The sequence below is a fragment of the Octopus sinensis genome, linkage group LG21 (genome assembly GCF_006345805.1).
Source record: "Octopus sinensis linkage group LG21, ASM634580v1, whole genome shotgun sequence".
NCBI classification, from domain to species: domain Eukaryota; kingdom Metazoa; phylum Mollusca; class Cephalopoda; order Octopoda; family Octopodidae; genus Octopus; species Octopus sinensis.
Genome location: NC_043017.1, coordinates 8,504,551 through 8,532,360, shown reverse-complemented (window position 1 = coordinate 8,532,360; position 27,810 = coordinate 8,504,551). Strand labels below are relative to the sequence as shown.

At 37.1% G+C, this 27,810-nt stretch overlaps 1 protein-coding gene across 13 annotated transcripts in view; it reads right to left on the bottom strand.

The window, feature by feature from the left end:
- LOC115222757 (myosin-IIIb-like) overlaps positions 1–27,810 on the bottom strand; it is a 298,889-nt gene that overhangs the window by 73,586 nt on the left and 197,493 nt on the right. For all 13 annotated transcript variants that reach the window (XM_036512009.1, XM_036511999.1, XM_036512005.1 and 10 more), the window contains 9 exons: positions 11,104–11,169; positions 10,497–10,587; positions 9,058–9,213; positions 7,677–7,793; positions 6,766–6,870; positions 5,411–5,494; positions 3,908–4,058; positions 2,556–2,607; positions 1,080–1,175 (listed from right to left, as the gene is read on the bottom strand). In XM_036512009.1, the coding sequence (XP_036367902.1) occupies positions 1,080–1,175; positions 2,556–2,607; positions 3,908–4,058; positions 5,411–5,494; positions 6,766–6,870; positions 7,677–7,793; positions 9,058–9,213; positions 10,497–10,587; positions 11,104–11,169 (918 nt within the window). The remainder of the gene's footprint in view (positions 1–1,079; positions 1,176–2,555; positions 2,608–3,907; positions 4,059–5,410; positions 5,495–6,765; positions 6,871–7,676; positions 7,794–9,057; positions 9,214–10,496; positions 10,588–11,103; positions 11,170–27,810) is intronic.

Here is a 27,810-nt window from a genome sequence, read left to right as displayed (position 1 = left end):
AATGCTTAGGGACCATTTTGTCTCTCTTTACAGTTTGAGTTCAAATTCCGTCAAGGTTGACTTTGCCTTTCATTCTTTCAGGGTCGATAAAATAAGTACCAGTTGGACACTGGGGTTGATGCAATCAACTTACCCCTTCCCCAGAAATTGCTGGCCTTGTGCCAAAATTTGAAAACAATTTGTTAAAATAAAATAAAATATGTTTTCTATGTTATTATATGAAAGGTGAATAATTTCAGAAAGTACCCTACTATCACCAAAGTATGCTTGAGAGGGGTCACTGGGATTGAATCTTCAGGCACCTCCTCTATAGAGTCATATCATAAGTAGCCATCATTAGAATGTCCAGCTAGACTCCTAAGTGTGACCAACTGAGACTATAGATATTATTCAAATATCTCTTCATGGTTTGCTCCTGGGTAGGTACATGGGCCCTTTGAAATACTGGGTTTGGGTCTGACATGCTAAAAGACTACTGAGAGTGAGGGCACCCCTTCGCTTTTGCTAAGGTAGGTCTCTGGAAACTGTTTCAAACCCAGGCCATGTCTGCCCCAATAATCATTAGGGATTTGGTCAGTGAATCTTCTGTGATAGTCAACAAATGATAGCAAGATGAGCTGTTATGGATAACACTATCCCAAAATGTGTACCATGTGACTAGGGTCCACATGTGAACATGTATTCCCAATGAAACTCCAAACACGAACTCCACACTGTAACAGCAAATAACACAGCATTTATGAGGGACGTGGTGAACTCGTTGGTTGGAATTGGCTCAACCCAGGTAAACGCTGCCACAGGTACAAGAAGTAGGTAGGCTTGGGAGTCCAGCCAGAAGGTCTTATTAATGACAGGTGCTCCTGCTAAGACACTAATAAGGATGTGCCCCTATGACCCTTTCAGTAATAGGTGGCAGAGAAGATGGGTGGATGGATGTACCCCACTATCAAAAATGAATTAGCTTGGTTCTCATGTCTCATGGAACTGAGTACACTAAGTTCCATGCATGTGGGCTTTGACGGTTAAACAACATGAGCAACAATAAGAAGAAGAAAAGGAAACAAGAGAAATATTCGTACCTAAATGTTCTGGCGGATTTCAAGAAATACTTATCATCTGGAAGATTCCCAAGACCAGCCAAGATGTAGTAAAATATATGAAAACTCTGCTCTCCACTGGAAAAGAAATGAATTAGAAACTGTTGGTGATGGACAGATGAATAGGTAGAAACATGGACAGATTAAATAAAATACAACATGGTTTTATCTTTCATCTTTTACTTCTTTCAGTCACTGGACTGTGAAAGGTTCAGCCAAACAAACTGACCCCTGTTTTGTGTTGTTTTTTTTTTAAGCCTGGTAACTCATTCAATCAGTTTCTTTTTACAGAACAACTAAGTTATAAGGACATAAGCAAACCAACACCAATTGTCAAGCAGAGGGGGAAGAAAAACAAAAAGCAACCATACATACAAACACACATACATATATATGATGGTCTTCTTTCAGTTTCTGTCTACCAAATCCACTCACAAGACTTTGGTCGGCCTAAGACTATAGTAGAAGATAATTGCTCAAGGTGCCATGCGGTGGGACTGAACCCAGGACCTTGTGGTTGGGAAGCAAACATCTTACAACACAGCCATGCTTGCTTGCTTGCTCTCTCTCTCTCTCTCTCTCTCTCTCTCTCTCTCTCTATATATATATATATATATATATATATATATATATATATATATATACACACACACACACAATCATGTACATATGTATTGAATTAATGAATTAAATCTGTAAAATATTTGTTTTATAGTTATCTTTAACTTATATCAAGTCTCCTTTGCATTTCAGGTCCCCTTGAATTTTGATTCATGTAGAAAGCTCCCAGTACACCCTGTAAAGTGGCTGGCATCAGGAAGGGCATCCAGCCATAGAAACCTTGCCAAAGCAGATAGCAGAGATTGGTGCAGTCATCTGAGTTGCCAGTTCTTGTGGAACCATCCAACCCATGCCAGCATGGAAAATGGACATTAAAAAATGATGATGATGATATAATTAAAACAATTGAATTACTAAGAGTGTTTGTTGTGTAATTACATAAATATATCATACACCAATACACACACATACAAATATATACACACAACACAAACACATACACACACACATATATACACAAATACATAGAGAGCCATTCATTCATTTTATGTTCATTTTCTGTGGCAGCATGGGTTAGATGAATACATTATCTAGGCATTGTTTTACAACCAGGCATCCTCGTTGTTAATTCTAATCTGATGTTTTAAGTAAGGGATCTCTTATTTCACCTGTCTTTGAAGACACAAAGCAAGCAGACAAGTTGTTGACAGATGTGGAAACAACATCACAGCAAGTGATGTAGAATGCAAATGTAAATAAATACACAGACACAAACACACACAATGAATGAATAGTGTGACAGGATGATCACAACTGAAATTCATTTAACCATAGATTTGCTCAGTCAGGGCCGACCTGGGGTTAAACAATGAAATATAAAACAATTGAGTTACTTACGGCGCTTGTTGTATAATTCTGGATTTTTCCAAGAGATATTCGGTAATCCTTGCTGTAATACAAATAAAGATATGACTGGATTACAAGTTTTATTAAAAACTACAGATATTGTAAAAGCATTTAAATTTTAAAGGTGATGATATAATAATAATAATAATAATAATAAAAATAATAATAATAATAATCATCATCGTTTAATGTCCGCTTTCCATGCTAGCATGGGTTGGACGGTTCAACTGGGGTCTGGGAAGCCAGAAGGCTGCACCAGGCCCAGTCTGATCTAGCAGTGTTTCTACAGCTGGATGCCAACCACTCCGTGAGTGTAGTGGGTGCTTTTTACGTGCCACCGGCACAGGTGCCAGACGTAGCTGGCAACGGCCACGGTCGGATGGTGCTTTTTACGTGCCACCAGCACAGAAGCCAATAATAATAATAATAATTGTGACCATGAGATAGAAAATAGGAAGCCAGACATAGTCTTAATTGAGAAAGAAAACAAACTATGCTGGATCATAGATATAACATGCCAAGCTGACAACAAGGTATGCGATAAGGAAGAAAGAAAAGTTGAGAGATATGACAGGTTAGCTTGGGAAGTTAAGCAGTTGTCGTTGATGAAAAAGGTAGCAGTTGTACCAATAATTCTCGGAGCCCTGGGAACTATGAGTAATAATCTTTACCTTTCACCCTTTTAGGGTTCATAAAATAAGTACCAGTTGAATACTGCGGTTGATGCAATCAACAAACCCGCCTCCCCTAAATTTCAGGCTTTGTGCCTACATTAGAAAGGATTATTATTATTATTATTATTATTATTATTATTATCAAGGCGGTGAGCTGTTAGCATGCCAGACAAAAATGCTTAGAGGCATTTTGTCAGTCTTAACACTCTAAGTTCAAATCCCACTGTGGCTGACTTCACCTTTTATTCTTTCAGGGTCAACAAAATAAGTATTTTAATACACCTGATGATGAGTGATGACTGATGTGGCCCATTCCTTGAAAAGGGTCACCTATGCCAGATCTATATCAACATATATTTACATATATGCGCATACATATTCATTCATATATATATATGCACATGAAGATACAGATACATAATGCACACAAGTACACATGATAGTATATGCACACATGTATAAAGACACACATGGGTACATATGCACACACACATGAAAATGTATACACACACAAACACACACATATATATACTGGCACTCAGTTACGATGACAAGGCTTCCAGTTGATCTGACCAACAGAAAAGCCTGCTGTGAAATTAACATGCAAGTGGCTGAGTACTCCACAGACATGCATACCCTTATCTGCTTGTAAGTAGAATTTGTACTTACCGCCATTTACACTGCCGATATTGTTGAAAATCATATCAAGATATTTGCCGAAGCGACTGGAATTATCATTAATAACAGTCTGTGAGTTACCAAAAGCTTCCATCAACGGATTCGCTTGAAGAAGTCTCTGTTGTAAAGACTTGTCAGGAGCCTGAAGAGAAGAGGAGAGAAAAGAAGAGGAGAGAAGAATGATGATTATGAAACGTTGGTATTACAAGAAATCCATCTGATAAAGCTTTACAGCTAAATATGGGGTGGGGTGGGGGTGGGGGTATGTTGTAAGAATTTTTCCAATGTGTTTCATCATTATCCTCATCACATTCATCCCCACCTTCATCATCATTGGCCATCATCATCATCATCATCAGTCATCAACTCCATCTCTATCATCACATCATCATTATCATCACCATCAGTCATAACCATCATCATCACTAACATCACCACTACCACCATCATCGTCATCACCACCATCCCCATCATCACATCATCATTATCATCACCATCAGTCATAACCATCATCATCATCATCACTACCATCACCACCACCACCATCATCGTCACCATCACCATCATCTTCATCACAATCATTGCCGTCATCATCATCATCATCATCATCGTCAGCATAATCATTTTTGTGTCCGTTTCCGCATGACTAAACTCATCGAGGCAGGTTTGCAATGGCTTCATCGATGCTCTTATTGTTGCTAAATCTCACTCGTCTTTTAATAATAGCATTCTTTTTTTTATCCTTCCCCCAACTCTCATATGTTTGCTGAACTATGTAACATTTGTTCACTGGTAAAAGTAAAACAATGGCATCTTTTTCTCAGACAATGCGAACGACTGCATAAAGAATTGAAATTCATATACATACACATGCACACACACACACACACACACACACACATGGAGGTCAGACACATGAACCTAACCCACATGTACTTTTCCTGTCTCATTTCTACATTATCTCCTTTCTGCTCTTCCTGGACTTTCTCCTGGTATACAAAGAAGGACTATGTTTGAAACATTATAACTTTTACTGTTTCCATTTTTCCTTTAGAGTCAAAGAAATAATGTTAACTGAGAATGTCACTTTTACTTCTGCTTTTTTTGTTATTTCATTTGTATTTTCTCACAATCCTCCCAATAACAAAACTTCCTACACAACAACAGTTGCCTATACAACAGTTTTCCACACAACAATAGTTGCCCACACAACAACAGTTGCCCACACAACAACAGTTTCCCACACAACAACAGTTACCCACACAACAACAGTTGCCCACACAACAACAGTTGCCCACACAACAACAGTTGCCCACACAACAACAGTTGCCCACACAACAATAGCTACCCAAACAGCAACAACTGCTCACACAACAATAGCTGCCCAAACAATAACTGCCACATAACAAAAGCTGTTCACATAACAACAGTTGCCCACACAACAAGACTTACTCACACAACAACAATAGCAAGAAGAAGAGTAGGTTAACTCACCTGCCCAAGGTTAGTGAGCTGCTGTAACAGATAGTTAGCACTCTCAGTCTTACCAGCGCCAGATTCTCCACTGATAACAATACACTGAAATATACAGAGACACATATACATGTATATAAATATATTATGATTTCTCTTAGGTATAGCAATAATAATAACCATTTATTAGAACTCAATATACTTATGATTTAGAATGAAGTGCAAGGAGAGTGCAGAGTGTAGTATTGATTAATGAATGACAAAAGAACAGGAGTTATGTAATCACATTCATTAGCTAACAGCTGTTTCTGCTATATAATACATTATATATATAGAGAGATAGATAGATAGATAGATAGATAGATATAAAATGTTTGCCCATCATTGTCAACAATGACCAAGGGCATCACACATAGGAGAAGGGTCATGCTGAGTCCAGCTGTGGCCGATCAGTCTGATGAGTGCTTGGAAGGCTCTGGTGCAGGTCAAGCACTATTGGTCTGCTGAGAATGACCACCAGTGCCCAAAGGTGGACACTGGTGGAAATCACTTGATATATATATATATATATATATATAATATATATATATATATATATACACACACAGATACACACTCAGCACATGGCCTAGTGGTTATGCTGTTGCACTCAAGATTGCTAGATCGTGGGTTCAATTCCCTAGCTGGGTGGCATGTTATGTTCCTGAGCAAAACACTTCATTTCACATTGCTCCAGTTCCCCTTTCAATCAGGAGAGATTTTTGGCCTGCTCGCCTAGCCAGCAGGTTGGCATCATTTGAAGGTTAAAACAAGGCAAACATGCATTGTGATCAGCGATGTGTAACAACATCTGATAGCCTGGTCAGTCACATGATCACATGATGTGTGTGTGAGTGTGTGTATACACACATGTATGTAAACATGTTGATCAGTGGTGTTAGTGACTGGTGGCAGCAATCATGGTAGTGATGGTAGTGACTGAACTGCTGTGGTGGTAGTGGTGGTGATGAAGGTGCAGTGAAGGTGGTAGTAGTGATGGTATTAATGGTGACGGTAATAGAGTTAGTAGTAAATGAAAATGGTAGTGGAGGTGACAGGGGCAGGGATAGGAACAGTGGTGAAGTGGAAAGGAGTGAAGTTGTGTGGTGGTGGTGGTGGTGGTGGCAGTGGTGATATTAGTGATAATTTGCTGGGTGATTAATTTTCAGTGGTGACAACAGATAATTTATTAATAATTAGCTAGAGAGCAATCAATGTTTTTCTAAGAGATAGAAATACAGAGAGAGAGAAGGGAGGAAGGAGAGAGAGAGAGAGAAAGAAAGGGAGAGAGACAGACAGACAGACAGAGAAGAAGAGGAGTGCACTGAATTCCTCACCTGATTAATTTGCAGATGCAACATACTATGGAAAGCTTGGTCAGCCAGACCGTAGATGTGAGGTGGCAAAGCCCCTTTGGGTGCATTGGTGTATTGTTCAAGATGCTGCAAAAGAATTAACATATAATTAACATATATTAACATATAATGAACATATATTGGTTTCAAATTTTGGCATAAGGCCAGTAATTTTAGGGGGAGGGGCAGTGAAATTTGAACCCAAAACTTAAAGATGGATGAAATACTGATAGGCATTTTGTCTGACATGCTAACGACTCTGATAGCTTGCTGCCTTATAATTAACCAATTAATTGGTTTCCAATTTTGGCACTAGGCTAGTAATATAGGGGGTCAGGGTAAGTCAGCTGCATCGCCCCCAGCATCAAACTGGTACTTACTTTGTTGACCCCAATAGGGTGAAAAGCAAAGCCATCCTCAGTGCAGAAATTTGAACTCAGAACACAAAGATGGACAAAATGTCGGTCAGCATTTTGCCTGGCATACTAATGATTCTGCTAGTGTACCCTTATAAGACGGGTGGTCATGAGGGGTGTATTGTGCTTCATATATCTGTACCCCAGTGTCACTTTGATGGCATGTGCTTCGTGCTGTATCTCGTGATGCAGCACGAAGCTTTGTCAGTGAACAGGTCGCGGTCTCAAAGCGACGAAAATATTTCGACAAATTAAATTTAAATGTTGAAGTGAATCTAACGGTTTTGTGTGTTTCTCAAATGGCTTATAAACACCTTCCACGCTGCCATTGTATATATATATATGTGTGTGTGTGTGTGTGTGTGTGTGTGTGTGTGTGTGTGTGTGTGTGTGTGTGTGTGTGTGTGTGTGTGTGTATGTATGTATGTATGTATTTCAAAGCAAATCAAAAATGTTTGGAATGCAAGAGTTACTTACCTTTTCTGAGTAAATATTTAAGGGTCTAAAAGGGTTAACAGCCAGTAATATGTCCCCTATATAGGTGTAGATGATACTATGCTTGTATCTCTCTTCTAACTGGCGGGTTATCACATCCTAAAAAACAAAACGGGAATATAAGGTTAACAAAGAGAGAGGGTGAACATAAGAGGTTAACAAAGGTGGTTAACAAACATAGAGGGTTAACACTGACAGTTTAAGAAAAGGCAAATAAATAAAATAAATGCACTCACACACATACACATGGCTATAAGCATACACTTCCATCTATATCAACCATGGGGGTAACCCACAACCTGTGGAACTTTCTGGATAGCATGGCTGATGAAAATTATGAATTTTTTGATAGTGTGGCTCACTTGATGATGAGCCATGACTCGTGTGGCCCATTCCTTGAAAAGGGTCACCTATGCCAGATCTATATCGACATACATTTATATATATGCACATACATATTCATTCATGTATATATATGCACATGGAGATACAGATACATAATGCACACATGCATACAGACACACATGGGTACATATGCACACACATGAACATGTATGCACACACAAACACACATATATACTGACACTCAGTTACAATGACAAGGCTTCCAGTTGATCCAATGAATGGAACAGCCTGCACGTGAAATTAACATGCAAGTGGCCGAGTACTCCATACACGTGCATACCCTTAATGTACTCCTCAAGGAAATTCAGCATGGCACAGAGTGTGACAAAGCTGACCCTTTGAAATACAAGTAGAACTCATTTTTGCCAGCAGAGTGAACTGAAGCAACGTGAAATGAAGTGTCTTGTTCAAGGACACAAAGCATCACCAGGTATTGAACTCAAGACCTAATGATTGTGAGCCAAAAAGCCTAACCACTCAGCCACACACCTTCACACACAGATATATACACACACATGAAAGTATATTCTTTTACATATTTCAGTCATGCTGGAGCACCACCATTAGTCAAGCAAATCAACCCCAGGACTTATTCATTGTAAGCCTAGAACTTATTCTATCGGCCTCTTTTGCCGAATTGCTAAGTTACGGGGACATAAACACACCAACACTGGTGTCAAACAATAGTGGGGGGGAGATAAACACAGACACACAACTACATACATACATATATACGACGGGCTTCTTTCAGTTTCCGTCTACCAAATCCACTCACAAGGCTTTGGTCGGCCTGAGGCTATAGTAGAAGACACTTGCCCAAGGTGCCATGCAGTAGGATTGAACCTGGTACTATGTGGTTTGGAAGAAAGCTTCTTACCACACAGCCACTGCTGTGCCTATATAAGTCACACAAATGAAATAGGAAGAGCAGATAAATGTTTTGATAAGTAAAACTCACAGGATCTAAGGTTTCCAAAGTAGCCAGGTCATCGGGGACGTTGACTGGCCTCTTACTGGCCCTCTTTGACTTCAACTGACCATGTTTGGTGGTCACATCAGGGGTGTGAATCACCGGATTCATTTGGTGTACCATGTTTGTTAATTTTTGTTTCAACTGCAGAAATAAAATAATAATAACAATAATAATAATAATAATCATAATAATAATAATAAATATAATGAGACAAACAGACAGAAAAATGAGACAAAGACAAATGGAGGAGGATGTGCATTCGGCATGATGATAAGTAATATGAGAGAGAGGGAGAGGGGGAGGGAGAGAGAGAGTGAAGGAATGTATTTGTGTTTCAGTGTGTGTGTGCGTATCCACTTTGTACCTGGATCTCACGTTTCTTCCTCTCTATCTCTCTCTCTTTCCAGGTGGGCAAGCCGTGTACCCACCTCTTAAGCAAGACCCCTGTTCTAGTCCCGCTATCATAATTTCTTACATTTTCCATTTTATACCCCAACTCAGTTTAGGGGTCTTATCTTGCATACTACTTAGTGATCTCCCCATTGCTGGGGTCACATAGAAAGCACCCAGTAAGTACCCTCTGTTAAGAGACTGGTATTAGGAAGGGCATCCAGCTGTAAAAACCTTGCCCAAGCAGGCACAGAACCTGGCAAAGCCCTCTAGCTCATCTGTTCTTGTCAAACCAGCCAACCCAGAGCAACCCATGTCAAACCAGCCAACCCAGCAAAATGATGATAATGATATATATATATGTAGGCAGAGTATAGCCAAAGAGTTCAGAAGTTCACTTCTTAACTATGAGAGCCAAACTGTCATCCCACTGCAAGATATGTTGGGCAAATATCCTTTTTGTATGGATTTGGGTTGAGCCATACCTTTCAAGCAAAATTGGGGAGATGGAAACTGTATAGAAAAACATTGGGTGGATGGTACCTGTAATACAAGAGGTTCAACTAAATCCTCAGAAATCCTCCACCACTATATACATGGTGTGTGTGTATGTATTTACACACATGTATATATACATACATACATACATACAAATAGTAGGCTTCTTTCAGTTTCTATCTACCAAATCCACACACAAAGCTTTGGTCAGTCTGAGGCTATAATAGAAGACACCTGCCCAAAGTGTCACAATGCAGGACTGAACTCGCAACCATGTGGTTGGGAAGCAAATATCTTACCACATGACTGCTTAGTATATTTAGATTCATTTAAGTTTGACACTCTCGAAGTCCCGAATTTGTATTTCTTTAAGGACCTCGAAATGCTAAAAGGCAAAAACTGTCCTTGGCAAGATTTGAATGCAGAGTCCAAGGAACCTGAATCAATATCATAAAGCCTTCTCTCCGGTAGTCTAATGATTTTGTCAGTTAAACATCTAATAATGAATTCAGAAAAAACAAGAAATTGTTCCGTACCAAGCTTACGTCATCAGGAATTTGCTTAAAAAATGGATGGTCGAATAATTCTGATGTAAAAGGTCGTTTTTCGTAATCCTTAATGCAGCATCTGAAAGAAAAAACAAGGAAAAGAAATGTGAGAGGAATTGGTGGACAAGTGTTGTTAAACAAGTGTTGTGAGACAGGCATTGTTAAATGAGTGTTGTGAGACAGGCATTGTTAAATGAGTGTTGTGAGACAGGTATTGTTAAATGAGTGTTGTGAGATGGTTATTGTTAAATGAGCGTTGTGAGACAGGTATTGTTAAACAAGTGTTGTAAGCTGTATATCTTTAAATGGTTGTAATGAGAGGGGTATTGTTAAATAGGTGTTGTGAGACAGGTGTTGTTAAACAAGTATTGTGAGAAAGGTCTTTTTAGATAAGTGTTATAAGACAGGTATTTTTAGATGAATGTTGTAAGAGAGATATTGTTATAGGAGTATTCATAAGCCAATGCTGTGAGATAAGGTACTGGTAGAGAAGTATCATGAGAGAGGAGACCATATATAATTGAGCTGAGTTATTGCAAGACATAATTAAAGTGGAAAGCAAAGGAATGATAAAAAAAAAATGACGAATACTCACTGAGCAACAAAATCTTGGAATTCTTTAGACCAGAGATCAGGGTTTTTAAATGTTGGTGGAGGACTTCTACAAGAAAAAGAATAGAAAATATGTAAATTGAATATTCTCAAATTTGAAATTATTTATAATAAAAAAGACATCCAAAATAAGTCACAATGGATTCTTATTGGATCCGCTTATCCCTTCAATGAATGAGGGTTCAGCAGGTGACAGTTGTACGGTGTCCTTAGTTTGATGTTTTATTGTGTTGTCTCATGTGGGAATTCAGACCTCTCTGGGATTTGCAGGTCTGGTTGCAAATATTTAGGGATAAATGGGACCTGGATTTATGCAGGGCCTTTTTTCCTCTCCTTCAGAGTGCTGATCCTGGCTGTTTTAGAGTTGGAAATGGTTTGGTAGAAAGAGCTTCTCCACTGGGCTCTATTCAGTACTTTGATTTCCATGTTCTTAAAACTGCACAAAACTATCAAGGAATATAGGGTAGACCAGAAATGAAACTGATGTTTCACTTGAGAACACTTCATCCTCAGCTCTCTCTATCAATCACAAAATATATCTGGTTTAGTACCTGAGTATCTGAAAATTAATATATTTATGACAAGAAAACCCTGAATCCTTTCTTTGGGTGCCAAAAGTGTTAAATCGTTGAGGCTTTGTTTTCAAATTCTTCAATTGTTCCATTTTATAGAATGTGAACATTGTGGTGCCAACATTATTATTAGAGGAGAATAAGGAACAGTGCCTATGGCCTTCGCAAACTCAGATGATTTCCAGCCCTAATTGGTTCCTCAAACTCTCTACATGAAATAATAAATTATATGTAAAGAAAAAAACTAACACTTTCCACCTCATTGTGGTGTGTACTCACACCACACCCCAAAACCACTTATACAGCAAAACAAAACTACAAAAAAAAAAAGGGTCACCTGAACATGTGTTGGGTACAGTTTGTTACAGCAAAATCTTTAACCCTCACAATCCCTGATTTAAATGTAAAATAAATAACACACTAATAATAATAATAATAATAATAATATAATAATAATGGTTTTAAATTTTGCCACAAAGGCAGCAATTTCGGGGGAAGAGATAAGTCAATTACATTGACCCCCAGTTTTCAATTGGTACTTATTTCTATCGACCCCAAAATGATGGCAGAATTTGAACTCAGAACGTAGCGACAGGGAAAATACTGCTAAGCATTTCATCCAGTGTGCTAACAATTCTGCTAATTCTGTCTTATCATTATTATTATTATTATTATTATTATTAATAATAATAATAATCTTTTGTACTATAGGTACAAGGCCTGAAATTTTGATTACATCAACCCCAGTGCTCAACTCATACTAATTTTAATGGCATCAAAAGGATGAAAGGCAAAGTCAACCTTGGTGTTGATATCACAATAAAGTGTTAAACATTTATGGTATGCTCCAGTTCTCCAAAGCTACTGGATTTGCTGTGTATATAAACAAATTGGCTACTTGTTTCTCTGGGATTGGTCCAGTGATATAGACATCACTGATGAGACACCAATAAGGTTAGAAAATTGATTAAGGCTGTGTTATTTTTTTTCAGTCAATGGAGTAATCGCTAAATTTGCCATGTTTGTATTCTACTACATAGTTATGTGTACACACACACACTGATAGATAGGTAGACAGAGGTTGAATTTAAAATATGTTATATATACACACACAGTATGTGTGTATATATTAACAGAAATGCTTCAAGCTGTTTTTAATTTGAGCTGACATAATTAACAATGTATGATCTGATGGTTTGTACCACGCACTAGCTAATTACTTTTTATGCCTATGTGGTTGAGAGCAGACACAAACACTTTCTTAATCCTCCCACTCTTGACTCAGTAAAGCATCTTGGATGAGGTGAGAAAGAGAGAGAGGAGAGAGAGACCAGCACTCAGCTGGTTTCCATTTTCAACTGAGCAGACAGGAGCAACACAAAATTATACACTTTGCTCGAGGAGACAAAACACTGTCTGGTGAAGGGACTGAACCCTCAACCTTGAGATCGTGAGCTCAACAGCCTAATCACGAGGCCATCTGTGTATATTACCTTAACAATCAACTACATCAATTTAGCAACAATGTGATATACTAAAGAATTCTCTCTGTAAGAATTCTCCTTTTTTTATGATGCAGATGGTTTTCATATAATTTCAGAGAGCAGTTTCCAAATATGGTGTCAGACTTTTGCCAACCATGTCAGTTTTAGTCTGTAAGCACTCTAAATGAGAAACATTACGATCAGTTTATGATTCTTAGGACAGCTTTTCATTAGAAAATGGTTGGTGTTAGGAAGGGCATCAAGCTGTAGAAACCATGCCACAACAGACAATGGAACCTGCTAAGGTCATCCCAATAGATTTTCTATAGAAGCACTGATTTTTTTATGACATTTCATATCCGAGACGTTAAGTCATTACAAAATCAGCATTGGTTATAGTTTTTATAGAAAATCTGTAGAGATGACCTTAACACATGATTTAAGTGCACTGCTAAACATAGAGGGGACAAACAAGGACAGACAAAGGGACTGCTACTTATTTAATTTAAGAAGATCTTGCCCAAGGTACTGTGCAGTGATATTGAACTTGAAACATTGTGGTTGCAAAGCAAGCTTCTTAACAGCCACCCAGCCATGCTTCTACAAGGCTTTTTTTTTTTTAAGATGGAAGTCAAATTCCTTCTGTACAAAGTCTACAATGCCACACACCCCTCGTTGCCATATTACAGTGGAAGAACCAAAGAATGAGGTTGCAAGGTAATGATCTAATAATAAAAACAGGTCTCTACACTGCCATAAAGAATATTTGAAATACAGGGCAAGAAAAGGTTTTCCAGAGAATTCTGCGAAAGCAGGGGATGTGTTTGGTTTATGTTCTTAAAATAGAGAAAGTGCTGACAATTGTTATCAGATGAGAAAAGTCATAAAGTAGATAAATTCTATTTCATGGAGAACAGCCTTGATAAATGTGTTGGCTCCTGTATTGATTGGCCCCTTTGGTAGATTGGGGGGGGAAAAAAAGTTATGAAGCTATGAAAGCTGTTCTGAGACCTCAAATACATTGAACACAATTGAATAATTTATGGAAATTTCTATTGATCAAGAATGGTGTTAGATTAAATTTCCTTGTTTTTGTTTGCTTTATTTTTTCTTGACTCTCTCTGTATGTATGTATGTGTGTGTGTGTGTGTGTGTGTGTGTGTGTGTGTGTGTTTTTTGAGGCAAGCAAGCTAAAAGACATGATTGAGTGAAAAAGGAACGATTGTAAAGAAGAGATTTCAATGTTGGAAAGCAAAACATCAAGGACACCTTTTAAAACCAGAAAATATCAGCATTTCATTTCAAAGTAGATGCTTCTTTCATATACGTATCTACACAGAAGTTTTCCAGCTCTATAAGCAAGTGAATTTGAGGGCAGGTATCTTTGATGGGCCTAAGATAAGGACATTAATGAAAGATGAACAATTTATGGGTTAACCAAAACCTGTCATAAAAAGTGCTTGGGTCACTTTCACCAATTTGAAAAGCATTACAAAGCAACAAGAAATCCAGAATCTATGATGACTTGAGGCATAAGTTACTTTTTCCCATTCAGGTTTTGGACATAATGAATATCAAATCCTAACATTGGTTTCAGATTTTGGTACAAGGTCTGCAATTTTAGGAATGGGTGGGGGAATAATTCAATTACATAACCCCCCCACCCTCCCCAGTGTATATATGTACATATCTAATATTGTATGTATGTATTTTATTAATTTGCCTCTATGGCTGATAATTAGCTTACCACTCATACATATATATATATATAAACACATACATACATACATTAGCTTACCACTCATACATATATATATATATATATATATGTATATATATATAAATACATACACATATATAACTAAACTTTTACAAGAAGACGAGTGATAGTGATAGTGACTTTGAAGTTTTTTATTAATATCATCCCTATATAATTATGTGTGTGTGTGTGTGCATGTATGTATGTATTTGTGTGTGTGTGTGTCTTTGTGTCTGTGTTTCTCCTCCCCACCATCGCTTGACAATCAATGTTGGTGTGTTTATGTCCCCATAACCTAGCGGTTCAGCAAAAGAGACTGATAGGATCAGTACTACACTTACAAAGATTAAGTCCTGGCGGATCGATTTCTTCAACTGAAAAAAAAAACACCTTTAAATCGGTGCTCCTGTATGGCCACAGTCAAATGACAGAAACAAGTAAAATAACGAAAGAAAAAGGATATTAACAGCATTTATATTTTCTTGTGAATTCTAGTCTTAAAAGTTTGGAAACTCCATTTCCTTCATATTTCTAAATTGTCTCCAAGTATGTCAGGAATACCTGCCAACTTTATATGTCTATTAATAACACTGGCTTGCATTTTGAAAACCCAACAAAAAAAAAAAAAAAAAAAAAAGAAAAGTTGTGTGTGTGAAAGGCATTCAGCCAATGTTGTATGTAACTGTTAAGTTATATACACTCACCACTGTACTCTTAAATGGTTGGATGTATATATAACTGTTTCTGTGTGTTTTTAAAAGCATGTTTTGAAATAACTAAAACAACTTTCCTCAAAATTTAACTGTCATGTGTTTGTTTGTGTGAGTATTCTTTTATTTTTTAATTCTTTTACTTGTTTCAGTCATTTAGACTGTGGCCATTTTGGAGCACCACATTGAAGAGTTTTAGTTGAACAAATCGACCCCAGGACTTAGATTTTAAAGTCTAATACTTATTCTATTGGTCCCTTTTACCAAACTGCTAAGTTACAGGGACATAAACACACCAACACCAGTTGTCAAGTGGTGATGGGGACACAAACAGTGACACACACACACACACACAATGGGCTTCTTTCAGTTTCCATCTACTAAATCCACTCACAACACTTTGGTTGGCCCAAGGCTACAGTAGAAGACACTTACATGCCAAGGTGCCACACAGTGGGACTGAACCTGGAATCATGTGGTTGGGAAGCAAGCTGTTTACTACACAGCTACACCCACTCTAATTATGTATGTTTTTTTTCTTTTATCTTTTTACTTGCAGACCCAGGAAGAAGATGCAGTGTCAATGGTCTTCGCATGCCCTCCAAATCTAGTGAGATTGTTGCCAATAACATTGCTCATGAGCTTTTGAATGTCAGTAATGGTAGGTAGGATGTGGGCATCAAATTATCATACTCTGCATCCAAAAATTTTGAACATATATTAGCTAGAACTGACTGATTTCATCTCTGAAGCCAAAATACTAACTCACATCATGTAATTGTATTAATACTAGTTCTACCTACTGCAGGAAATAACATATATTCAGAAACAGTAATTCCATTAAAATGTGTTATATGTTAATATATAAGACTATCTGCTATTACCTTTGAAAGCAGATACTATAAACAGTCCCATTCATTCTCAAAACCCAGATAGAAAAATGGAAACTGTCACACCAAAATGCAGATGATTACTAAAAGATAGCAACACACTCTACAACATCAAATAAAAAATATTTCTCTTTGTGAAACCTAATTCCAGCAACAAAACTTTCTGTAATTCTGACCCTCCCAAAATAGTTCTCTCTATCTTAAAACTACTCAATAAACACTCCAAATCATATTTACAAGTAGACCTATGACTTTCAAAACAGGTATTTCATAATCACAATTTTGCTATTATCTATTAATCATAGATAAATAAATAAATAATAAATAAATAGACAGACAGACAGACAGACAGAAAGAATTAACCACTTATTCAATCTTCAAAAATTTGATATTCATATCAGCTCCTACTCCAGTACTTCATCTCTCATAATTATTACATGATATACAGAAAACCCATATATAAACATGCAAGTCTATATACGTAATCTGTGTGCAAGCATATGTACATGTGTGCGCATGTGAGAGAGGGTATATGTTTGTAATTGTAGTTTTTATATATATATATATATATATATATATATATATATACACACATATATAAAGTTGTTGACAATGAGGGATATCAGGTGGAAAGGAAAATCACTATTATTTCCCTATTCAAATGACTATCTACCATTTAAATCTAGAGGACATTACAGAGATGATGGTTTAATGGTTTTATGACTTTGAATCCAACGGGATCTTTCATTTTTGGGAAAACTTGTATAATTGCTGAATGCTCTGTGTATAAATAAAAAGCATTACTCCACATTTTCATGAACTGAGTTATTTTTTAATACCTTCGATGGTTAATGAAGCACAGAAACTTATAAGGCACTTCTAAGTTTTGATGTTCTTTCCTAAACCACTGTTTGCCAATAATCCTAATCTTGACCTTGTGTCCTTATGTTTATAAAACAGGGTGACCGTATGTGACATTTTTAAAAAAGAAGTGTGTCTTGTAAGCCATCATATATGTTTGTGTGTATGTGTGTATGTGTGTAGATAGATAGATAGATGTTTGTGTTTATGTCAAGTTATAATAAAAACAATTTAACATTAAACTGAAGAATTGTTCAATACATTTTAATAATGTTTATAATACATTTACAAGAAACATGTCAGTGACTTTGAAGTTTTGGCCTGCCTCCCTTCATTGGAATGTCTAACAAAGGCTAGTAGGTGGAAACTTCAAAGTCACTATCACTCCTTGTAAAAGTTTAATTATATATGTGTGTGTGTATATATATATATATATATATATATATAAAATTAAACATATATATATATATGTATGTATGTATGTATATATATGGTATATGTATATATATATGCACATAGACACATACACAAACACACACATATATATCTCGTCTAAAGAGATTGATAGACTTTGGCAATCTGTTTTTCTGTTGTTTTCAATTTACCTGAGTGATTGATTAGTGAGACAAATTGAAAACAAAATAAAAATTGATTGCCAAAGGGAAGCATCTCATTAGAAACACGTTTCACAGCAATGTTTTTTGATTATGCTACGATGCTGGAAGTGATGACTCTGTATATATTAACAACTTGGATACTTGTGCAAATGTGCATGCATGTGTGTGTGTGTGTCTGTGTGTGTATGTGCAGAAGCACACGCACATGTATGCATGTGTACATATATATATATATATATATATATATATATATATGGATGTATAATGCATGTATATGTATCATTATATATATGTGTATATATATATATATATATATATATATAATATGTGTGTTTGTGTATATATGTGTGTGTGTCTATGTATATATATATATGAATGTGTGTGTATGTAGACAAAGATGCACAGTTTTGCTGTTACAACATGTAAGAAGTAAAAAGTAATTAGAACTTTGTGTGAAATTATGATTTCTATTTTAATCAATATTATCACATTATCTACAATTATCAGACTCTGGATCAATATCACTTTACACCAGCCAACCATTTACTCATATTTGTTTCATCATCACCACCATCACCATCATCGTTGTCATCATCATCATCATCATCAATTTTCTTTACAGTCTCTAGTTATACACAACATACTCGGTGAGTCTTCTTCGACATCAGCCAATCAAACGACAACTCATAAAACAATACAAACCAATCATACTGCTTGAAATGAGAATTAACAATCAAACCTCATTTAGTTTAACCCATTCGTTACCATATTTCTGTTTAAATGTGCTACTTTCGATCCAATTGACTTGCAAGATAATGAATAATTGAGTAAAACAAGTCATTATACATACAAAGTATGTAAAGTATTTGAGGACATACATTTTGTGGGTCACTGCTGCTCTTCTTGCTAACTCTGTATAATCTTTGTTTCAGAAAATAATAATGGCAGACCCTCAGCTTACACAAGAAATGAAGAGGCATGCTGTTATTGTGGTTATAAAAGTTGAGCATAGCACTTTAGAAATACCTCGATTTTTAAAAGTTGCCAGATCTTTTATTTACAAAGTTTGTAAAAAGTCAGAGACTGAAGATGAAAACATGTCACCAGTATCAAAGCATAAAAAGCATTCTAAATGCTCTGAAATCATCCGAATATTTGAATTTAGCCAGTGAGTTCAACAGACCATTGATTACAATACCAAAAAGTCCATGAGGTCAATTGCAAAAAATCTCCATGTGTCAGAAGGAACGTATATGAAGACATCAGATGTAAGTCTTATATGATGAGGAAAGGTCAATTTGTCAGAAAAAGCAAAAGAAAATCACTACATCACTGCATTCATATTGGTGGTGTTATTGCAGTCATCTGTGTATAGAAAACTACAGATTAACTGCGGGGAGAAACAAGTTAATGATGTAATTTCTGTATTTTCAAACCAAACTATACATCTTAACATGCTCAATATGACTACAACAGCCAACCAGCCAATGGTATGCTACCAGTGCCACTTACAACAACATGAAAACTAACAGGATAGTGGAACATTCCTATGACTTTTATCCCCATCATTGTACATCATTATCTCTGTTCAGTTCTATGGTAGCTTTGCATAATGATCCAGAGTCATTGCTTCTTTTCAATGCTCACCAGCATGGCTAAAAGTTGTATGAAAGTGTCTGTAGAACTGCAATGGAGTCATATCATCACATATTAAGAGCACTCAACAGCACCAAAAGATGTGAAGGAGTCATCAGGCACTATTTATGCATTGTGAAGGCACGTGGCTTAGTGGTTAAGGTGTTGGACTCTTGATTGTAAGATTGTGGTTTCAATTTCTGTATCGGGTGATGCCTTGTGTACTTACACAAAAGACTTCATTTCACGTTGCTCTAGTCAATTCAATTGACAAAAATAAATAATCTTACGATGGACCAGCTTCCTGTCCAGCAGGGAAACATATAGGCCATGGAAACTGGGAAACTGGACTTATGAGTCTATATAACTCAGTAAGGAAGGATATGCATTACAGTAGCACATCCGCCACCCAGATATTTTGACCTGCACAGTTTCTCCAAGGGTGCTCTTTCCCTGAGTGTCCAAGGCAGCTGGTACAATCACTGTGAAAAATTTAGACTGCTCAGAGTGCACTCTGCTGCAGCTTGCTTGCAAAAAGCAAAGCATGGAACGAGAGCAATTGATAGGTTCGATTGTATTGGTGAATTGTGTTAGGTTGCAGATGTGACATCAACACACGACCAACAGAAGACCATATTCCATTAGGTGTGGCAGTGTGGTAAGAAGGTTGCTTCCCAACCACATGGTTCCAGGTTCAGTCCCCACTGCATGGCACCTTGAGCAAGTGTACTCTGCTAAAACCCCGGGACTGACCAAAGCCTTGTGAGTGGATTTGGTAGATTGAAACTGAAAAGAAGCCCATTGTATATACCAATCAATATTTATAATTCAAAATTCAAAAAAATATGAATAATAGGGAAAAATCACACACACACACATATATATAAGATATATATATATATAAGAAGAAAAAGAAAATGGATAGTTAATAATTGTTTATCATTAACAGTAAATTAATCATCATCCCTTTATATATATATGTGTGGCCGATGCCAGCGCCACCTCCACTGGCTTCCGTGCCGGTGGCACGTAAAATACTCCAATCCGACCGTACGACAGGCACCCATGCCAACCCCCTTTGCTTGTGAAGACATGTTGGGGCAAGCGAAATCGAAATCGAATTGAACCAGCCAGGATCCCTGGTCTGGTGGTACGTAAAAAGCACTATCCGACTCGTGGCCGATGCCAGCACCGCCTCGACTGGCTTCCGTGCCGGTGGCACATAAAATACACCAATCCGACCGTGGCCGTTGCCAGCCTCGCCTGGCACCTGTGCAGGTGGCACGTAAAAAGCACCCACTACACTCACGGAGTGGTTGGCGTTAGGAAGGGCATCCAGCTGTAGAAACATTGCCAGATAAGACTGGAGCCTGGTGCAGCCTTCTGGCTTCCCAGATCCCCGGTTGAACCGTCCAACCCAGGCTAGCATGGAGAACGGACGTTAAACGATGATGATGATGATGATATATATATACATATGTATCTATCTATCTATCTATCTATCCATCTATCACACGTTAATATCAAGCAGTGAGAATGAGTGTTCGACTGCACTTTGGTGAATAGATATTTTTCATTTGTGGGTTAACAAGGCTACCATTGGTTTCATGTCAAAAGTAATCTTGAGAATTACCAAGCATGCCACATGGGAGATTGGTGCTCATCTCCATCTTGAATGAAAATACGACAAAATCCAACAGCTGATGTGGCAGACTTGATAATTGTTGAAACCAATGGTTGCCTGTGTGTTGTGTATGTTGTGTGTGTGTGTGTGTGTGTGTGTGTGTGTGTGTGTGTGTGTGTGTGTGTGTGTGTGTGTGTGCACACATGTGTCTGTGTTTGTCTCCCACCACCTCTTGACAACTGGTGTAGGTGTGTTTACATCCCCATAACTTAGCAGTTCAGCAAAAGATCCTAACAGAATAAGTACAAGACTAAAATTCATCAAGCATGGTTGCAATCCAATGATTGAAACAAGTAAAAGATAAAATACATATATACGTGTGTGTCTGTGTGTGTGTGTGTGTGTGTGTGTTTGTGTTTATTGCAGAAAGCAGTTAGAATTTTTATTTCAAAAAGTGAAACAGAGACATTGATAAAAATGTGGATTGTCCATTGACAAGATCTCTCTGCCAAAGTGGGTGTACCTCGTCGATGCACAGACACAAAGAACTCCTAACAAAGAGCAAATGTCATAAAGGAATATTTTTTCCAAAGATCTTACTTATTGTTAGTATCGAATAAAACTTGTAGCCGGCAGACGCAGTTACAGACATGAAGCATAATCGCATTTCACAAGTCTGCAACTCACCATGCTCAATACACAGAAAGTTTGGTTTTTGTAGTTATGCACAATGCACAGAACCATGTCTAATGGGCATCAGACTTTGGGAAGATGGAAAAGTGTGTTTTCGTAATGCATCATACATGGCTGAATTTGGTGTCTGTCTGTCTGTCTACTAATCTGTCTATTTGTGTGTGTGTGTGTGTATATATATATATATATATATGAGGTGACAGTGCAAAGCAATAATGTGTAAAAACACAAATTCCAGTTCAAATATGCCTCAAGTATATTCAAACTGCTAACAAGTTTGTATTTACATACATACATACACATATATATATATATATATTATATATATATATATATATATATATATATATAATATATATATATATGTATGTATGTATGTATATATATATATATATATATTCTTTTATTTTTTTTATTTGTTTCAGTCATTTGACTACGGCAATGCTGGAGCACCACATTAAAAAAAACAATACAAACTATAAATTATGTGTCACTTTAAATTTCATGACAGAATATCAGCCTGGCATGTATTGTATCAGTCTCTTTTACCAAACTGCTGAGGCACAGGGATGTAAACACACCAACACCAGTCATCAAGCAGTGGGGGGTGGGGTGACAAATAGACTTTCACTGGATCCCTGTGTCTACTTTTACAAAGTGAGAAATTAAATTGGGGATAGAACAAATTGTTTTCATGCTTAACTATACATTGAAATCTCAGAGAAGAAATATGATTAATAAATGAGAAATTGAAAAAAACCCAGAAAATGGAAAGCAGAAGAGGAGAAAACAAATACAAAAAAAAAAAAGAAAGATCAAATATTACTCTTCAGAGAAGATGAAATAATAATAAGGAAGAAAAATTGGTAAAAAATAAATTTAGAAAAAGCAAATGTGTATGTATGTGAATGTATATATATGTGAGTGCATGTGTTTGTAAACACACACACACCCTTACATGTGCTTTAGGTAAAAGCATGAAGAATAATTAGTCAGGTCTATTCCAGTTATGTAACAGATATTTTTTTAAGTGTCTACATTTAATGGAATTTGTAGACTTACAGCCCCAAAACAAATCATGATCATGTAAATATTTAAGTTGTGGTATTTCTCTACTGTGCAAGAACACAGCTTTTATTTCCATTCTTGTAATCTTTTGATAATCTTACGTTTGATGCAATTGAGAGTGTTTCCTTTTAACAGTCATATACAGTAAGCTAATTTTGTCACCTTTTTCTAATTAATTCATCTTAAGGAAGAAGCATGGTTATAGTATCTTTGTATGAACTTTCTTTCAGTCATGCTTATGTAGAGTTTATATGCTGCATGCATGAAGGTTAGATTTGGTGACAATAATATGATGGCTTCTACACTGCAAAGCTTGTATAGCATGCATGTGTTGATGTTTTTACTTAACCATTTAGGTATATATATATATATATATAATTCATAAATAAGGGCAAATGAAAAAATTTGGACAATATGTCCAATTTTTCAGCATAGAAATTTTTTCCTTTGCCCTTATTTATGAATTGTTTATAAATTTAACCTTTAAAGGTATTTTTTAATATGCTGGCCATTGATAAAATTTTTTTCGAAAAGAGTTTTTTTTTGAAAAAAATTTTATCCTACATTAGATATATATATATATATATTCACACACACACACACATCATCATCATTGTCATCATCGTCATTTAACATCCACTTTCCATGCTGGCATGGGTTGGACAGACTGACTGAGGGCTGGCAAGCCAGAAGGCTGCACCAGGCTCCAATCCAATCTGGCAATGTTTCTACAGCTGGATGCCATTCCTAATACCAACCACTCGAATAGCGTAGTGGGTGCTTTTTATGTGCCACCAGTACAAGGGCCAGTCAGGCGGTACTGGCACTAGCCATGCTTGAACGGTGCTTTTTATGTGCCACCGGCACGTGAGCCAGTGAGGTGATACTGGCATCAGATATATATATATATATATTGAGAGAGAGAGAGTAATTAAAAGGGTCCAATATATGTGTTAAGACATGAAACTTAGATGTTATCAGTGGTGTATGATGTGTGGTTTGTATAGATTTTTATATAAACTCAGTATGTTTGTATATATTTTGTATATATTTTGACATGTTATCAAACCATGTATACACACACACTCACATATATGTATGTATACACATACACACAGACACACATATATCTTTAACTTTAGATGATGATGATGGTGATGATGATGATGATATATACACAAATGTAGCATTTGCTGTGGGGAAGAGAAAGAGAGGGAGGCAGGGCAGAGGGGAGATTAAGACATCACTGTACATGCTACTTAGCCGGTAGTGTTATACATACATATATATATATATATATATATATATATTATATATATATATATATGCACACATATACCACAGACACACAGTGCAACACCATCAACACCCATAATAGGTTTATTGCTGGTCATAGCAGCTTATCAGGAAATCAATAGAAATCAGGAAGGTAGACAAACAGACAGATTTTCCCTCCAACATACTTTCACACTCTCACACTCTCACACACATACACACACATATACATATATATACATATATATATATACACAGAGATGTAATACCTAGGTGTGGTTTCTGTCAATAAGCTACAGACTTTTATGTCAGATGCATGTATGAAGAAAGGCGAGGGGAAGGGGAGCAGCAGAGAGGAGGCAAAGAGAGGGGGAGAAGGGGAAACAGAAATAGAGAGAGGGTGTAGATAGAGTACATGACAAGAAATGAGAGTGATAGTGTGTGAGAAGGAGAAAAAGAGAGATGTATAGAGAGGACGGGTTAGATAAACAGAAGGAAAAGAGATGAAGAGAGGGAGAGAGGGGGAGAGAGTGTGTGTATAACAAATTGGGTGGCAAGTTTGATAGAGAGAGATAGGGAGAGAGAGGAGGAAACAGAGAGAAAGAGAGAGAGAGGGGAGAGTGATACAGAGATAGAAGAAAGATAAAGGAACAAGAGACAAGAAAGAGAGTGATAGGAGAGAGAGAGAGAGAATACTGCATATGAGATAGAAGAGGAAATGGAAAGCTGCTAATGTGTGTATGTGTGTATGTGTGTGTGTGAACGTATAAGTATGTACATAAGAATATGTATGTGTAATAAATGCAAGTGTATCTGAGATTTTGTGTATGTTATGTGTGTGAATGGATGTGTATAAGAATGTGTGTGTATGCATAATGTGATCTTGTATGTGTGTGAGAGAGAGAGAGAGAGAGTGTGTGTGTGTGTGTGTGTGTGTGTGTGTGTGTGTGAGAGAGAGAGAGAGTGTGTGTGTGAGAGAGAGAGAGAGTGTGTGTGTGTGAGAGTGTGAGAGAGAGAGAGAGTGTGTATGTGTGTGTGAGTGAGAGAGAGTGTGTATGTATATGTGTGTGTGTGAGTGAAAGAGAGAGAGTGTGTACGTAAGATGTGAGCTTTTGTTTCTTAAATTCATTCAATTTGTAGCTTGGTTTTTAATTAATTCCATTTGAAATAATATTAATTACTCAAATTACTCAATCAAAAGTAATAGCAATGATGTTGATAATGATAATATCGATAATTGGGACGGAGATGATTACAGAATGCTGGTGATGAAGCATTTCAAAGTCAACAAGACGTGTCTTCTTCAAGGAACAAATGAAGAGAATTCTTGTCAAGAGCTGAAACTTGGTCAATGAAGATGGAATTTCAAGATTGCCTTGATGGTATGTAACCCAGGCTACACTCATCAAGAGCTGTGAGATGAACTTGATCTGACATGCACCAGACTACTCATCAGGGATCAAAACAACTGGTGGTGTCAGTACAAGGTCAACAAAATTTTCTCTGTGGTCTTGTGCTCAAGCTGTGAAATGTTATGAGCCCTGACAAGAAGCATGGTGCATGTACCATCTAGGTGATCTTGAAGCACCTTTCTCATTGTCCAGGATTCGGCTCCATAGAGAAAAATACCCTCTACACATACCCTGAAGAAGGTGAGCCATTGTTAGCTTTGAGATGTTTTGTCTTCTTCAGGGTATGTGTAGAGAATGTTGTTCTCTACAGAGCTGAAACCTGCACTACAAAGAACGGACTTCAAGATGAGCTTGATCTTACATACACCAGACTACTTATGAGGGCTCAAAACGTCTCAAAGCCAACAATGGCTCACCTTCTTCAGGGTATGTGTAGAGGGTATTTTTCTCTATGGAGCCGAATCCTGGACTATGAGAAAGGTGCTTCAAGATCACCTAGATGGTACAGGCACCATGCTTCTTGTCAGGGCTCAAAACATCTCACAGCTTGAGCACAAGATCACAGAGAAGATTTATGGATGCATCTTACCCATCTCTTCTACTATTGTTGCTAAATGTAGGTTAGGCTTTGCGGGTCACTGCTTTTGTGTTGAACACTAGGCCATATCAGGGGTTATAGTTTTGGGGAATTCTGCACATTAATACAGGAGGAGGAACACGTAACTACATCATCATCATCGTTTAACATCCATTTCCCCTGCTGGCATGGAGCTGTCTAGACTCTAATTGTCTGTTGTGGCAGGGTTTTCTACAGCTGGATGCCCTTCCTAACAGAGTGTGCTGGGTGGTTTTCATAAGCCACCAGCACAGGTACATTTATGTAGCACCAGGACAGGTGCTTTTTATGTGGCACTGGCACCTGACAGGACAAGTGTAGAAGATGGTGATTTTACTTAGCTTGATGCATCTTATCAGGAACAGCAAATCACCACATCTTCCAGTCCCTTGCCATTTTCTCAGTGAGGTACAGAATCCAAAGATCCTTTCTCATCACTTCATCCCACATCTTCCCCTTCCACAGGTACCCTCCACAATTAAAGCTCAGCACTTCTTTAGACAACTGTCCTCATTCACATGCATCACAATTAGCAGAGACATATAGTATATAATTAAAGACTTATCAAAGCTAACGAGTAGAGATTCCTGGCAAACTGTGAAATGCATCTCAGCTGTGCTTACTTGAAGACGATGATCACAATGATGATGATGATAACAAGGGCAAGTGTTATTGTTCAAAGTAGGGTGACCCCCATCCCATCCCTGCTCCAGCACACTTACAATCACAGACAGTCAACCATGACCATCCAGTCTTTTTTTTTTACCAAGCTTTGTGTATATTATAAAACTGAACTATCCAATGTCCTTCCATTTTTGAAACAGTAAGGTGTAATTTGAGGGATTTTTTTCTTAATTGTTTCTAGCATGTCAAGAGATTGCAAAAAAGACTTTGGCTTAGAACCTCAATGGCTTAGGATGATGGTTGGTGGTGATGATAATGATGAATTTATGAATCTATATAAGATGATGTACTTAAAAAAAAGGAAAATAGGTGGGTATTGGTTGGTATACTTCTGATTGTGAATCTGCTTAATTAGGGATGACCTGGGGTCAATCCTTTAGTATTTTGATTTCTCTGTCAAACGTAATGCTTGTTTATTTACAATGTCTTGAATTAATCATTTATTATCCCGTAGCTTCAAGATTTCAATGATTTGATTGTTTATTTCTAGAATAACACAAAAGCCGTTCGATTCACTTCAACATTTAAGTTTAATTTGTCAAAATATTTTCATTGCTAAAATCCGCGACCTGTTCACTGACAAAAATCCGTGCTGCATCTCGGATTTTTGTCAGTGAACAGGTCGCGGATTTTAGTGATGAAAATATTTTGACAAATTAAACTTAAATGTTGAAGTGAATCGAACGGCTTTTGTGTGTTTCTTAAATGGCTTACAAACACCTTCCACGCTGCAATTGTTTTCATTCCAGCACACGATCTCAGATCAAATCACTTGCTATGCGAGTACATC